The sequence below is a fragment of the Episyrphus balteatus genome, chromosome 1 (genome assembly GCF_945859705.1).
Source record: "Episyrphus balteatus chromosome 1, idEpiBalt1.1, whole genome shotgun sequence".
NCBI lineage: Eukaryota > Metazoa > Arthropoda > Insecta > Diptera > Syrphidae > Episyrphus > Episyrphus balteatus.
In genome coordinates this window covers 58,141,022-58,154,922 of record NC_079134.1, presented here as the reverse complement: position 1 = coordinate 58,154,922, position 13,901 = coordinate 58,141,022, and the positions used below count along the sequence as shown (strand labels likewise).

The window sequence follows — 13,901 nt, the reverse complement described above, 5'->3', positions numbered from 1 at the left end:
TATTTCCGTTCGAATAAGAACACACTTTATTTCAACTCAATTTACTTTTATTATTCGCTCAAACAAACACACGTTTAAATCACTTTATTTACTACTAACAATTCGCAACACTTTATTTCACTTTGTACTGTACTCTTTCACTTTCAAGATTAAACTGTATCCGGTCAGTGTCTACGTTGCCCTTTTATACCGGAATCTCGAGACTCGAGAACGTCCTCGAAGGCTCTCGTCCCTGCCTCTCGAAACTTCCTTTCCAGGAAGGGCACTTCATACTTCCAGTCTAGTGGGATATTTTTAGATGTGTTCAGTGGGATATTTTTAGATGTGTTCAGTGGGATATTTTGAGATGTGTTCAGTGGGATATTTTCTTAATTACTAAAGGTCCGTTCACATTTCTACCTTTGTAGTAGTAGGTAGTCAGCTATTACATGAAGCCTCAAGAGGCGCGCCTCTTTTCAAAACTAATGAGTGCAAAAGAGAAAGAATATAAAACGAAAAATTATCCGACCGGAGAGTCGTGGGCCAAAATTCTGAGACTCTTTTTTGACGTTTCCTTTTCCACTCTTTCTTTTTTCAACATTCCCTTTCATTTCTTTTTGCTTCTTGTAGAATACAACAACAACAATACTTAAATCAAAAGAGAAATGTCAAATTTGAGTCTTTGACTCAAGAGGCATCGTGTAATAGTACGCGCCTCACAGAATGATTATCAAAAGAAAATTCGAAAAAGAGTCAAGCCTCTTGAGGCTTCATGTAATAGCTGACGTAGTGTGTTCAGACTTAAAGTAGTTCAGTTCTTAAAAGTAGTTCAGTAATTCATCGTTACAGTATTTTAATTCCAAAAAACACCAAAATATACAAAAAAAACAACTCCAGTGTAGGCTTGTGTAGTTCGCGAACGAACTAGTTCAATGAACTAGTTCATCTTGGTGAACTATTGAACTTAGTTCACTTACTTAGTTCAATTTAGTTTGCGAATAGCGAAAAAAAATTTGTTCAACAAACAAAACAGCAACCTAGAGCAGTCGTAATATGACATTACAAAACAGCTTTCGCTCACCTTACATTAACATTTTTTTATTTATGTATATTTTGGGTGAAAGGAAGTCACATATATGTGCCCATGATTATGAAAAAGGACTAACAGCCCTATTCTGGGAAACCTCACTGATGCCTCACAAGTCACAATAACCTCATAACTCGAGTTGAACTCGATTTTGTGACTTTTTCGTATTCTAACGAAAACCTCACAGTCACAAGAACCTCATAAGGTGTGGTGAGTTTGATTTTGTGAGGTTTTTCGAATTCTGGCGTACCCTCACAACTTGTGAGCCTCATAAAAATTGTAAAAATTGTGATCTCCTTCAGAGCAGTTCACAACTCACAAATTACTAGAGTTTTGATATTTGTCAAGTTGCATTAAATATTTAGAGACAAAAAATAAGTTTTTTGAGTTGTGATTCAACAAAAAATGGAAAAAGAGCTTGTTTTGATGCATCTTAATGCAGAACTTTGAAAATTGAAAAGCTAGATTTTTACAAAAGTAAAAATGCAAAATTTTGTTTTCTACTACTACAACTACAATAGACAAATTTTGTACCATTGTATTTTATTTTTCCAATAGGGATTGGGGTATAGCAAAAGTGTAAAAGTGTAAAAAAAGTTTAGTCTGTACATTTGGTTGTTTTATTTTAAGAAAATGTTACACTTTTGCACTTTTACAACGATACAAGACCATTTGCATCGAATCGTGAATACCCCTACTGTTTAAACATCTTATTATATTACAGCGCAGGAGAATTTACTTGAGGCAGTGCTACAGATAATATTACATTTGATTAACATTTGAAATTGTCTCAACGAATTCGATTATCCGCTGCAGGTCTTCCCAAAGTTTAGTGAAAAACATAACCCCTAAGGAATTCTCGCAATTTGGAGATCCTTAAATTTTTTTACGTGCACTCCCACCACATCATCCCATAGGATTTCATGCGTGAGACTCAAACACCGTTGTGAGGAAGAATTTACAAACTAGCTGCCAGTCCAGTGGACTGCTGTTGGTTACAAGAAACACAAAGCTGTGGAAGACATCGATTCTGGTAAGCTATTTTTTGTCTAGATTCTATGGTATTATGTCTAACTAACTTATTAAATTTATAGAAAATAGTCCACCATCTGTGCTGAAGAAGCTTCCCAATAATCAAAGAAATGCTTAAAAACCTCCGTCAAGCCACCGAAGTTTCTGTCAATCGCAAACAACATAAAAAGACTATATAGCAAAACGCTTAAAAGCAGCAGCGGCACCATCATCGACAAGTGCGCATACAACAATTACAACAACTTCAGTATCAGCCCCAAACACCAAAAATAATAAACAGAGTTTAATGACGTCTGCAGTTGAAGTTCCTTAGCCTAATTGGCAATTTTTAGTCATCACAGGTAAACTCTTAATTTATGATTTTTAGATCAGACTATTTTCAAAAGCTTTATTTTTCTTAGGTTGACACAATGAATCAACAGGCCAAAATCACCCTCCAGTTGACCACAAGATACAAATAAGGCCAATTATCAATGATTCAGGCCTTTAAATAGGAAACCCCGCAGTCATTCCACACAACAACGGCCAACTCACAATCCTCACCCACGGCAACAGTAGCAACATCAGCAATAGCAACAAATAGCCAATGCCAAAGCATTAGCGTAGGTATGCACTTATGCAGCCAATGCAACTACCAGACAATAAGCAATACCCCAAGTTTCGCAAACACTGTGTGTCTCAGTTTTGTTTTTACCGATCTCAAATTCACCAAAAGATCACCAATCGCAGACTCTGTTGAAAAATTTTATTTGTTTTGATTTACAAAAATCTTTCCTAAATTCTAGAAATTAGAGAATTTTATTTTTTTTTTTTAGAAAAATTATTTTATTAAAACGCATCTTACAATAAAAATAACGTATTAATGCAACCAAAATCATAAATTTAAAATGTTTTTTCTCAGATACGTGGGTTTGCGCCATCTACTAAATGGCAGGCGAATTGGAGTTCAAGAGAAGACAAGCGTTCAAGCTCCATTTGTCTTACAAGCATATTAATATACACGACCTGGTGCAAGTGTTGATTCCTCCGTCACCGATGAGAACAGATGGAGAGTTTTTGTATACTCTTAAAGATGGGGACACAAAAACTTTGTCACGACAGCCAAGTAATATTTCTTGCTTTGTGTTCTTTCATAAACCTCTCGGCAATTCTTAATGCAAAGAAAATGGGCTCAACATTGAGTACCTTCTCGAGTACAAAGAGAATCAATTGCGTATGTGTAGTTTTGTCTTAAAATTGAAAAGAAAATATTATATATTCTTTCAATAAAAAGAATTAATTCTCAATCTTACCTATACAGAGGGTGCAACAAATACTCGAACAGTCATTAACCTTCCATCCAATCACAATATATTGTTTTGGTTGCATTTAAAAGATACTTTGTTATCTCTTAAAATAAGACAAAACTAAATAAGCCCACCCTCCAAAATAAACACATCAGCAAACCACATGGGTGTCGAATTCGAAACCAGCCATCGAATGTTAAGCCAGAACTATAATTGGCGGATGGAGTCGGATGCTAATGTCAATTGTTGTTGTAATTCCATAAGTTTCCATCCGACGAGTGCGGTGACGAGCGCACTCGTCGGATGGAAACTTATGGAAATACAACAACAATTGACATTAGCATCCGACTCCATCCGCCAATTATAGTTCTGGCTTTAGTCCTGCTAGTCCAAACCTCTGGAGTTAATTACAACATCCTCTGGAGTAAATTGCAACAGTCCGCTTTGTTGCACTTTTGTCGAGAGGTATCACGTATACTCGCCCATTTGCAAAAATTCACATCGAATATTAGAGCATCTAACAGGAACTCAATGACGTTAGGAAACAAATGTGCGAATGTGATTTCCCATGTAACTAATATGGCCTTGAAAGCCCAAACCAAGAAATTGCCTTTTCAGATCACTCCATATTCCTGCATTAGATTGGAATGATGAATTTGTAATAGGTAATTTTGATTTGTTTTTTGGCTTACCTCATTTTTTTTTTTGAACGATTACAGCCTACTTCGAGTTGAAATTTTCTGTCTGGTAAATAAGGTGTATGGAATGGATGTTATTGTTGATGACGAAATTTGTCTACATCGAAGGTTGTTTGGAATATTCAATTTGATAAATAGCCATTTATTCATAAGTGAAATTGAATTACTTATATAAATTATTTGGAGGAGGTTGAAATCCATTAGTTGGAAGTGTTGTTAGATAGTTGTAATATGTCATGCATATGTGCGTGAAATATGCTTGGTTATTGAGTCCGATTTGTGAGCGTGTTTTGAAGAATTATTTGTCAACAATTATGCGTTCGTATTTAAATTCCATGTTTGGCTTTGTTTTCCAGCTTAATTCGTCTGAACGTATCAGATTCTCAGTACCAGGAAACCAGAGAGTTCAAATTTTTGTAGTTCTTCATTGCCACCAAGACGGACAACCAATTTGTCGTCCTTTTTTTTGACAAGATTGCGGAGTTTTGTTGCTTTGGATGAGAACGAAATAAGTTTCGGGCTAGCGATTGGGGTTGCGGCACCTTTGCCGATACTTTAAGCCAAAGTGGCAATCTTTTCACATTCACTCTTCAATTGATCAATCTAATATGGGCGCTTTGAGAGCCATTGGTTTCCTAAAAGTAAAAATCTTTATATACAAAAAGCGGAGTAGGATTGCATTCACTTGCATGACTTGATTTTAATGCAATTAATACTACTTGCCGTTGTAATAGGTAACTACTTATGCCATCCGATGCCGGTGATCCAAACACTTCCAAACTATAATCTCATCTTTTGATGAGTTACACGTTCTTTTGAGTCCCTCTGACTGCCTGGTACACTATAGGTTGGAGTCCATCTCGACGAATGTCTTGAACTGCGCCAAGTTTACATTTTTCCTATAAACAAGTGCAATTATATCATCGAATGCAAAAATTTAGTTGGGATTGTTAAATAAATTATTAATTCCTTGAGTGTTTATTAATTCTAAAATATGTGAATTGAATATTATTTTTTTTTATCTGACAAATCAGCTGGTTGTCAAAATAAGAAACTCACCTCTATCGTGGTGAATTTGTTGTGAGGTTTCTTATGAGGTTTTTCGCAGAATACGAAATCATAAACAAAAAATACCAAGACTGGAAACTTTCGTACGTCTTTCCCCCCAAAACCATAAACAAAAAATACCAAGACTGGAAAATTTCCTACGTCTTCCCCCCCAAAACCCTTTTGTGATCAGTGTTGTCTGTGAATATATGTGAAAGCCACCACGTTGGTAAATGACGTTAACACGCACACATTTATAGATTCACGACATTCCCCACACATCCGACACGAACACAACGATAGGTTCACGACTTTCACCACACCTCGCAGCTTGTAGGCAAACGTCAGTTGACCGCCGAGTTTCCAGTCTTGGTATTTTTTGTTTATGCCCAAAACCCTTTTGTGTACAGTGTTGTCTGTGAATATATGTGAAAGCCACCACGTTGGTAAATGACGTTAACACGCACACATTTATAGATTCACGACATTCACCTCACATCGGACACGAAAACAACGATAAGTTCACGACATTCACCACACCTCGCAGCTTGTAGGCAAACGTCAGTTGACCGCCGAGTTTCCAGTCTTGGTATTTTTTGTTTATGACGAAATTGTGACAATCTCATAAGAAACCTCACAAAAAAAACCTCACAAAAAATTGTGACTTGTGAGCATCACAACTCCAGAATAGCCCTGTAAAGGTAGTTCATTGTGACCGTTTACATCGTTATAATGGTGATAGAAGCAATGGAGTTGTTCGGGACGAACAATCCTAAGAGGGGGGCAATGTAACGATGAATTACTGAACTACTTTTAAGATAAAAGTCTGAACACACTACCTACTACTGCAAAGGTAGAAATGTGAACGGACCTTTAGTAATTAAGAAAAATATCTCACTGAACACATCTAAAAATATCCCACTGAACACATCTAAAAATATCTCACTGAACACATCTCAAAATATCCCACACTGAACACATCTCAAAATATCCCACTAGACTGGAAGTATGAAGTGCCCTTCGTGGAAAGGAAGTTTCGAGAGACAGGGACGAGAGCCTTCGAGGACGTTCTCGAGTCTCGAGATTCCGGTATAAAAGGCAGCGTAGACACCGACCGGAGACAGTTTAATCTTGAAAGTGAAAGAGTACAGTACAAAGTGAAATAAAGTGTTGCGAATTGTTAGTAGTAAATAAAGTGATTTAAACGTGTGTTTGTTTGAGCGAATAATAAAAGTAAATTGAGTTGAAATAAAGTGTGTTCTTATTTGAACGGAAATATAAGTGGAAATTAAATAAGTTTTATTGTGAACCCGGAATAAAACATTACATTATCTACTTTTTATTACTTAAAACTACTTTGCTATACTGAAAAAGTAGTTCAAAGCAGCTTTAAGTACTAAAAAGTAGATAAATATTTCCAAAGGAACGCAGCTATTATAACATTTCGTGTATTTATTTTTCGAGACGGTTTACCGTTATATTTATTAATTATTTTATTGAGTTCAATGTTCAGAGGGACCTGTTTTCGAAACATTGTGACAAAGAAACTTTCCACAAGTCTTAATTGAACCAAACAATAAGAACAATAATAATAAGTTAATTCAATTCCATTCCAAATCTTCCGGTAAAAGTGGCTTTTACAAATATTTTGTAAAGATGGAAGACAAAGTTGCATATGTTTTGCACAAACAAATTTAATGATTTTTTGGTATTTTATTTTTAAAACCCATTGAAGAATGATTTTTTTCTTAACAAAAAAGAAGTTTTGGTTTTTTATTAATTTCTCGAAAACGAAGAGACATTTTCGGATACAGTTTTCTGTTTTTGTTTAAAAACAAATAAGAGCAATTTATTTTGAAAACTAAAATAGTACTTATAGCCCAGGGTTGATAGTTTTTGAAACCAAAAGAAACCAAAGTAGGATGAAACCCATTGGAAAAGGAGGTGAATATGATAAAAATGAAAGGAAAAATAAATTACGGACGAGCCGAGTTCGGGAAGTGGTAGGGTTGAGTTTTTAATGGTAAAAAATGGTATATCTCGATTTCCGGCAAAACTACAAGTCCTATGGCAAAAAGTTTTATGGCAAAAAATTAGTATACCATAGTTGATGTTCTCGGAGAATGCAAAAAATGAAAAAGCTTAAATTCGAGATTTTTTTTATCATTATTTTCAATTTTGGCCTATTTATTAAAATTTACCTACACTTTAATTACAAAAAACCGTAACATTTATCAATGTAACATAAGATATGCTAATGTAAATTTTTGTTTACACCATCAGAAAGTAGAGATTTTAAGAAACAAAATACTTACCGATTTTTTTTAAAAAGCTGATATTTTGACACGTGAATTTTCGATTGAAAATTAGAGTGTTTTTTTATATTAAGTTAAAATAGGGTTACAAAATAAATATTTTAAATCAAGTAAATTACTGTGTGTTTAGGACATAATAAGATAGATTTTCACCAAATTTCGTAGAAAAAAAAAAACATTTTTTTGAAAAAGATAAAAATAAAAAACCAAAAACTCGTTTTTTTTTAATTTTTCACATAAATTTGTGGTTATACCTATGTGAAAAAATTGTTAAAACATATGCTAGATCTTTTCGTTACCTACAACTTTGCCATAAAACTTTTTTCCATAGGACTTGTAGTTTTGCCGGAAATCGAGATATACCATTTTTTACCATTAAAAACTCAACCCTACCACTTCCCGAACTCGACTCGCCCGTAATTTATTTTTCCTTTCATTTTTATCATATTCACCTCCTTTTCCCATGGGTTTCATCCTACTACGATTTTTTCTTACTTTTTAATGTTTTTGAAGGCTTCGGCACTGGTCTACATATTAACTACATAAAATTTTGAAAAAAATTAGTTGAACATTTTTTTTTTCAAATTTTTTTTTTTCAAAATTTTGATTTTGAAGGTTATATTTTGAAAAACTGTATCATTAATCAGCTTTATTCAAAAACAAAGAGGTATAGCACGTCATTGCAGATTGATTTTTAATAATTTTTTTTTCCAAATTAAGTAATTTTTTTAGAAAATTGCCCCACCACTACATAAAATTTTGAAAAAAATTAGTTGAACATTTTTTTTTCAAAATTTTGATTTTGAAGGTTATTTTTTGAAAGACTGTTTCATTAATCAGCTTTATTCAAAAACAAAGAGGTATAGCACATTCTTGTAGGTTGATTTTTAATAATTTTTTTAGAAAATTGCACCACCCGGCTAAACGAGGGTGAATATAAACCCCTCCCATACGATTTTTTTCTTGTCTCAACCCAACCTACATGCTTCAGCTTTTTGGCACATTACTCCTGAATCACCCTGTATAATCGAGAAAGTCGTTTTCCAGAATACGGCTTCTCTTTATATTAAATTTCGTTCCTTTATTGTTAAAAAGGGAACAAAAGCTCTGCCAGTTTTTTGATTAAAAACAATTCTTTCAGGAAGTTTTCATCCAGAATAGATCTGAATGTTAGTAATTTTAAATAATTACACCAAACCTTCCACTTTTTCATTCTTTTTGAAGATGTTTTTTTCTGCACCAAATGATTCGAGATGCTTAGATATAAAATTTCCTTATGTAGTTCAAATAAGACATTATAAGTAGAAGCAAGGAACGAAAAATAAAACCAAGATACATCAGTCGAAGTAATTTAATTATTAATTTTCTATTTTGGTTTTGTTAATAAGAATAGTATGTTGTCAAAAAGTACTTTTTTAATCGCTTAAGATCTAGCAAGTCATTTAAAATTTATTTTATTGTTTGCAAGCTAATTTAAGTTTTTTTTATTTATTTTCTTAACTTTCTTTCCTATTTTATATAAGTATTTTTTACATTTAATAATTGTATTTAAAATTTAAGTAAGTTGTTGTACGCTACATTAGCTTTACGCTAAACACTATTTCTTTTTTGTTGTTGTTATTGTTTGTCTGAATAAGTTAGTTCTTATTACATGAAGTTAATGATGAGTCGTTTTGAATATGCTGTTGTGCTGAGCATTAGAAACGTTTTTAATTTTGTTTAATAGTTTTTGTTTGTTCGTGTAAATCATGTACTTTTTAAACAATTGTCTAAAAAATGGCACTCTTAAAACTTTTTTCCAAATACATTTTTACGAACTTTTTTGTATACAACAAAAAACAATAAATTTAAAAAAATATTTCATTACTTTTTGCCATCTTAATGATAGCTAGAAATTTGATTTCTGCCTCCGATTAAATGTAAACCAATATTTTCTTATTTTTTCATAGGTACAAATTTAAAAGAAAAAATAACAATGGAATAAAAGTTTAATAATAGATAATTTTTTTTAACAACTGACGTTGGACATATTTTTTTTTTTTTATGAAAAATTAATTATTAATAGGTATATATTTTATTCCTCATCTAATATTATAGTCTTATTATAAAAATTATAAAATGATCACTTCGGATTAACGTTGCTATTCGATAACGAAGACGACGAAGAAGTTGACGCTGTGGGAGATGTAGATTCTGCGCCCATTTCGTTAGTTGTCATGGACAGCTGTGTGCAACCAATGCAATTGCTATTGTTTCCCGTAATGCTTTCTCCACTTGTTTGTGGTCCTGATGGTGAAACTGATGAAACTGAATAATCCAACTTATAGATAGCTCCTCTAGTGACATCCTCCATAGACGCTTCATTACAATCGCGGCCGTTGTGGCTCTGTGAGCCACAGTTATAACAGGACAACTGTTTGCTTACTCCTACTGTTAATGATGTATAAGGCGACGTGGTCAAAAGCGCGGTACTGGGTGGAGGAGGGTTTGTTTGAGCCTGAGACAGCACTGACTGTTGCTGAAGTGGTAGTGGTTGCGGCAGTTGAATAACATTCGTTGTAGTCGGGGGAGGTACGGAAGTTGTAGGCGAGGACCGGACACCACCCACAGCTGTAGGAGGAGGAGCCGTTCCCGATAAAAATGCAATACCGGCTGGGTGATACGGATAGATTAATTCTCCGTTTGGTGGAATTTGAAAAGAGGGCAAGCGGAAAGTCCCATGTGGCGATGGTCCAGCTATTCCATGACTATGGGGAATTATTGGCGATCGCGTCGTCGAAGCTATGTGTTGGGCATGATAAGGATGGGCCGCCGAATACTGCTGGTGCTGTCCTGGTTGCAAAATAACTGAGTTCGAAGTGATCACGTTACTTATAACACTGCCACTCGCAGCATTTATTGCCGAAGGCGATGTAATGAGTACTGTGTTTCCTCCAAGGTTATTATTTCCCGATATTCCACCGCTGCATACTACCGTAGAACCTCCTCCATCATTTCCCGATCCACCAACTTGATTATTATTTGTCAAAGAAGATTGTATCATATTGGGACCACTGCTCAGTATGATATCATTCCCTAAATAATGCTGTTGGGGACTAGTTGCAGCTGGATAAATAAGAGTTGCAGAACCAGTATTAGAACCAACACTGATTGGCAGCAACTTATCAGGCCGGCCATTTATTCTGGCAATGCCTATTTGTTTGTTGTAATTAATTTGATGTTGTTGTTTTTGAGTAACTTGTTGCTTATGTTGCTGCTCATTAATTTTCACGTTTCCTATTCCACTGCTATTATTTATTAAGCTTGGTGTTTCGGGTGGTGATATATCACCTGAAGATCCAACTGAACTTCCTGAATCGCTTCCAGTACTTTTTTGTTGATTCATCACCGTCATAATGCTGTTTTCCATTTGTGGATGCTGTCCTTCAACAAGCGACATATTCTGTAAAGTAAACGCTAAACTTGAACTTATGCCGAAGTTGCTAGACGAAAGCGGCTGAAAATGTTGATGTTGCTGATGTTGTTGTTGTTGGTTATGCTGTTGTTGGTGTTGTTGTTGCTGTTGATGTTGTTGCTGATGTTGCTGTTGCATTTGGCTGTGATGTTGTTGCAAATTAATTGCTGATTTTGATAACCTTGGGAGTGTGTGATTTCCGGGTCTAGCATAGCCGTTGCGAATCAAAGCCTGAAGCTGTGTCATAGAGTTTTCACTATTTACCATACCCTGCAATTGAGGAAAAAATATATATCAGGTTAGTGCATTTCAAAAAGAAAATATTAACTTTGGCCTATTAATTTCTTTACAAATATATTTGCACGGTATGTAATGTACATATATACAGTGGTGGAAAACTAATTAGAAACCGTATTTCTTTTCAAAATTTAATTTTTTTTAAATATTAACACAAAACATTAAACATATTTTTTAGCACAGTCTTTATTTAGGATCACCTCCTTAGTATATCCTTTTTCTAAAATATTTTTTATTTATTTATTTTTTTTTTTTGATAAAGTGGCATTTTTCGAGGACATGAACCAACGCACGGTACACATGTGTACCATCACAAGTTCAAAAATGCCTAGAATCTCTGTTTTTTTTTTTTTTATTTAATACTTCTTAAAATGTCCTTAACCAATTGCAATATAAAATAATAATGTAACTTCATCGCTTGAATTGCGCCCCGAAAGGGTTAAGAAATTAATTAATTCTTACAATTCATCAGTCTTCAATATTGGGATATATACAAAAGTGCGAATTCACCTACCTCTTCCATTGTTTTAATATTTTGAGGAGCTATCATCTCATTGCTAATAGATCCCATCATTTGCTGGTGCTGTTGCATAGCTGGTGGAGGCGTTGTTTCTGTCGATGGTCTTCTTACAGTTCGAAGCGGTAATCCGGTTCGCTGTAAGTTACGCACTTGCTGTATCGTTTGTTGCTGTTGTTGTTGACCTTGAAACAAATTGTTGCCACTTGTTCGGTTGGGACTTGTAGCACGACTATTTGAAGGTGATGATTGCTGACTTAACATTGGAGAAGAAGATTGCGGATGGTGTTGCTACAAAACAAAAACAAATTTGAATAAAATGAATAGGTAAGAATGGAACTTTTACCTCGACTAGGTTGGGATTATAATTTTGCATATTTGACCTTACAGACCATGCATTAGGATGTGCTATAGTCAGTTCAGCTGGAATGGCGATATTTGATGAGAGCATATGCGTTATACCGTCAACTGTTATCTGATGCTGAAGTGTACCATCAGATGGAATCATCTGAAAAGAAATGGGAAAATTAAATAATATTCTCAAGATATTCGAAAAAAAAATTTCAAGCCTGATGAATATTAAAGGTATAATCGTAAATTTAAAAAAGTGATAAGACTTAAATGGGTAACAATAATCGGCCCGTCGCACATAGGGGTATTCAACTCCAAAACCCGCTCATATAACTTTTTTGCAAAATATGGAGTTGAGAAGTGATTTTTTGTTTGGCTATTCTTAAATACCCACGGAATAATGTCCCGTAATTTTTTTTTTGTTTTTATGTATGCACTTAGCCACAGCATCAGTTGAAAGTCATTGATTGTAATCCTTTAATGTGGTTCAGTTGTTTTGTGTGAAAAATTACATCGGCAATAATAAATTTTTTTTTTTTGGTTTCTATTGTTTTACATAAAATTATTGTTTTGGAAGTTTCAGTTGCAGGTGTGTACTTTATTTAAAAAATATATTTGTTGTACTTGAAGCTTTAATTTATTGTTATTTTAATTTATTTTAAATGTAAGTAAAAAGACAGTTATTTTTTTAATTTCTGCTTTTTCAATGGATCTTTTGTTATATCATTCGGTGTTATTCGGTAACATTTTTGAAATCATATGAAAGAGGAAGATGTCAAAATACAAAAACAAAAAAAAAAACGTCTGCCCGTTTTTGCCCGTCTAGCTTTTATCGTCTTTTATGTGAACCTAGTTTTGATATTTTATTATCAATTAAACAAATATAACTGTGAAATTTTAACTATCAAATATTTATTGATATTGAAAAATATCAGAATTCACTATTTTTTTTTTTCAGTGTATCCAAAATTTTTTTTTATACCTACATTTATTAGAAAAAAGCTCTTTTTCTGTTAATTACTGGTTTTAAGCAAGTACAACTTCATTAAGCAAAAAAAATTCTCATGATCGGTTTTTGAAGGTAAATACCCCTATGTGCGTCGCGTCGTAGCCGAAATTCTCCGATTTCGTACGAAATATGCTTCGAGGTGGGTTTCCGACAGGTAAAAACTGTCAGATTCTGATGAAATCGGACAAAATCCTCGAATATGTCGAATAATAGTAGAGTAACTAAGGTTGTTTCCCTATAAACTGACCCACAGCAGTCGGTAAAAATAGTATTTAATGTGTTTTTTTTAACTTTTTTCCTAAATTTTTACTTTGAAGTTGATTATAGCGAGAACAATTAATTGAAATAATTTGATTTAAAAATGAGAATCAAATGTACAATTCTGCCTTTTGAAAAAGGTATCATTCATAACTGTAAGTGCTGCTGTTGTTTTTTAATATTTTTTTTGTATTTAACGTGATATTTTAGAAAATTGCCCCTCCCGCCTAAACGGGGGGAGATGGACCCCGTCCCATTGTAAAAAATTATTGTATTAAACTCCTCTACAAAATATCGTTATCAATTCTTGTCACCTAAGTTATCGTACTCTCCCCAAGATTTTTATTATTTTATATTACTTATGAAAAGGAGCAGCTAGGATTTCAATTCCAACGGATTTTGTACGTATAATCATCAACAAATACAACCCAACTTGCAGTTTTTGTCGACATTTTTGTGCAACCTATCGATGCTTCCTGCCCACCGTGTTATAATAAAAAGAAAATCTATAAAAAGTGTTAAATGCAAAAATGCGTTTTATCCATTTGTTTGGTACGTCACATTGAAAAAA

The 13,901-nt window shown here is 33.8% G+C and overlaps 1 protein-coding gene and 1 long non-coding RNA gene across 16 annotated transcripts in view; one reads left to right on the top strand and one right to left on the bottom strand.

Moving 5' to 3' along the window:
• Window positions 1-795: 795 nt before the first annotated feature.
• LOC129917588 (uncharacterized) lies at window positions 796-3,341 on the top strand. 9 transcript variants are annotated; one of them, XR_008772828.1, is made up of 5 exons: window positions 884-1,027; window positions 1,104-1,543; window positions 1,791-2,099; window positions 2,161-2,439; window positions 2,500-3,341. It is a non-coding gene; the product is annotated as an uncharacterized LOC129917588 (long non-coding RNA). The 9 variants fall into 9 exon arrangements; XR_008772832.1 differs by lacking the exons at window positions 884-1,027; window positions 1,104-1,543 and adding an exon at window positions 796-877 and having other exon boundaries at window positions 2,500-3,337; XR_008772835.1 differs by lacking the exons at window positions 884-1,027; window positions 1,104-1,543 and adding an exon at window positions 797-811 and having other exon boundaries at window positions 2,500-3,337.
• A 49-nt stretch (window positions 3,342-3,390) lies between these two features.
• LOC129917448 (transcription factor mef2A) overlaps window positions 3,391-13,901 on the bottom strand; it is a 145,830-nt gene continuing 135,319 nt past the window's right edge. For 3 of the 7 annotated variants that reach the window (XM_055997698.1, XM_055997691.1, XM_055997697.1), the window contains 5 exons: window positions 12,059-12,220; window positions 11,710-12,003; window positions 5,142-11,168; window positions 4,077-4,981; window positions 3,391-4,016 (listed from right to left, as the gene is read on the bottom strand). In XM_055997698.1, coding sequence (XP_055853673.1) covers window positions 9,567-11,168; window positions 11,710-12,003; window positions 12,059-12,220 — 2,058 coding nt within the window. In that variant the 3' untranslated portion in view covers window positions 3,391-4,016; window positions 4,077-4,981; window positions 5,142-9,566. The remainder of the gene's footprint in view (window positions 4,017-4,076; window positions 4,982-5,141; window positions 11,169-11,709; window positions 12,004-12,058; window positions 12,221-13,901) is intronic. The other 4 variants (XM_055997695.1, XM_055997694.1, XM_055997696.1 and 1 more) reach the window with 4 other exon arrangements.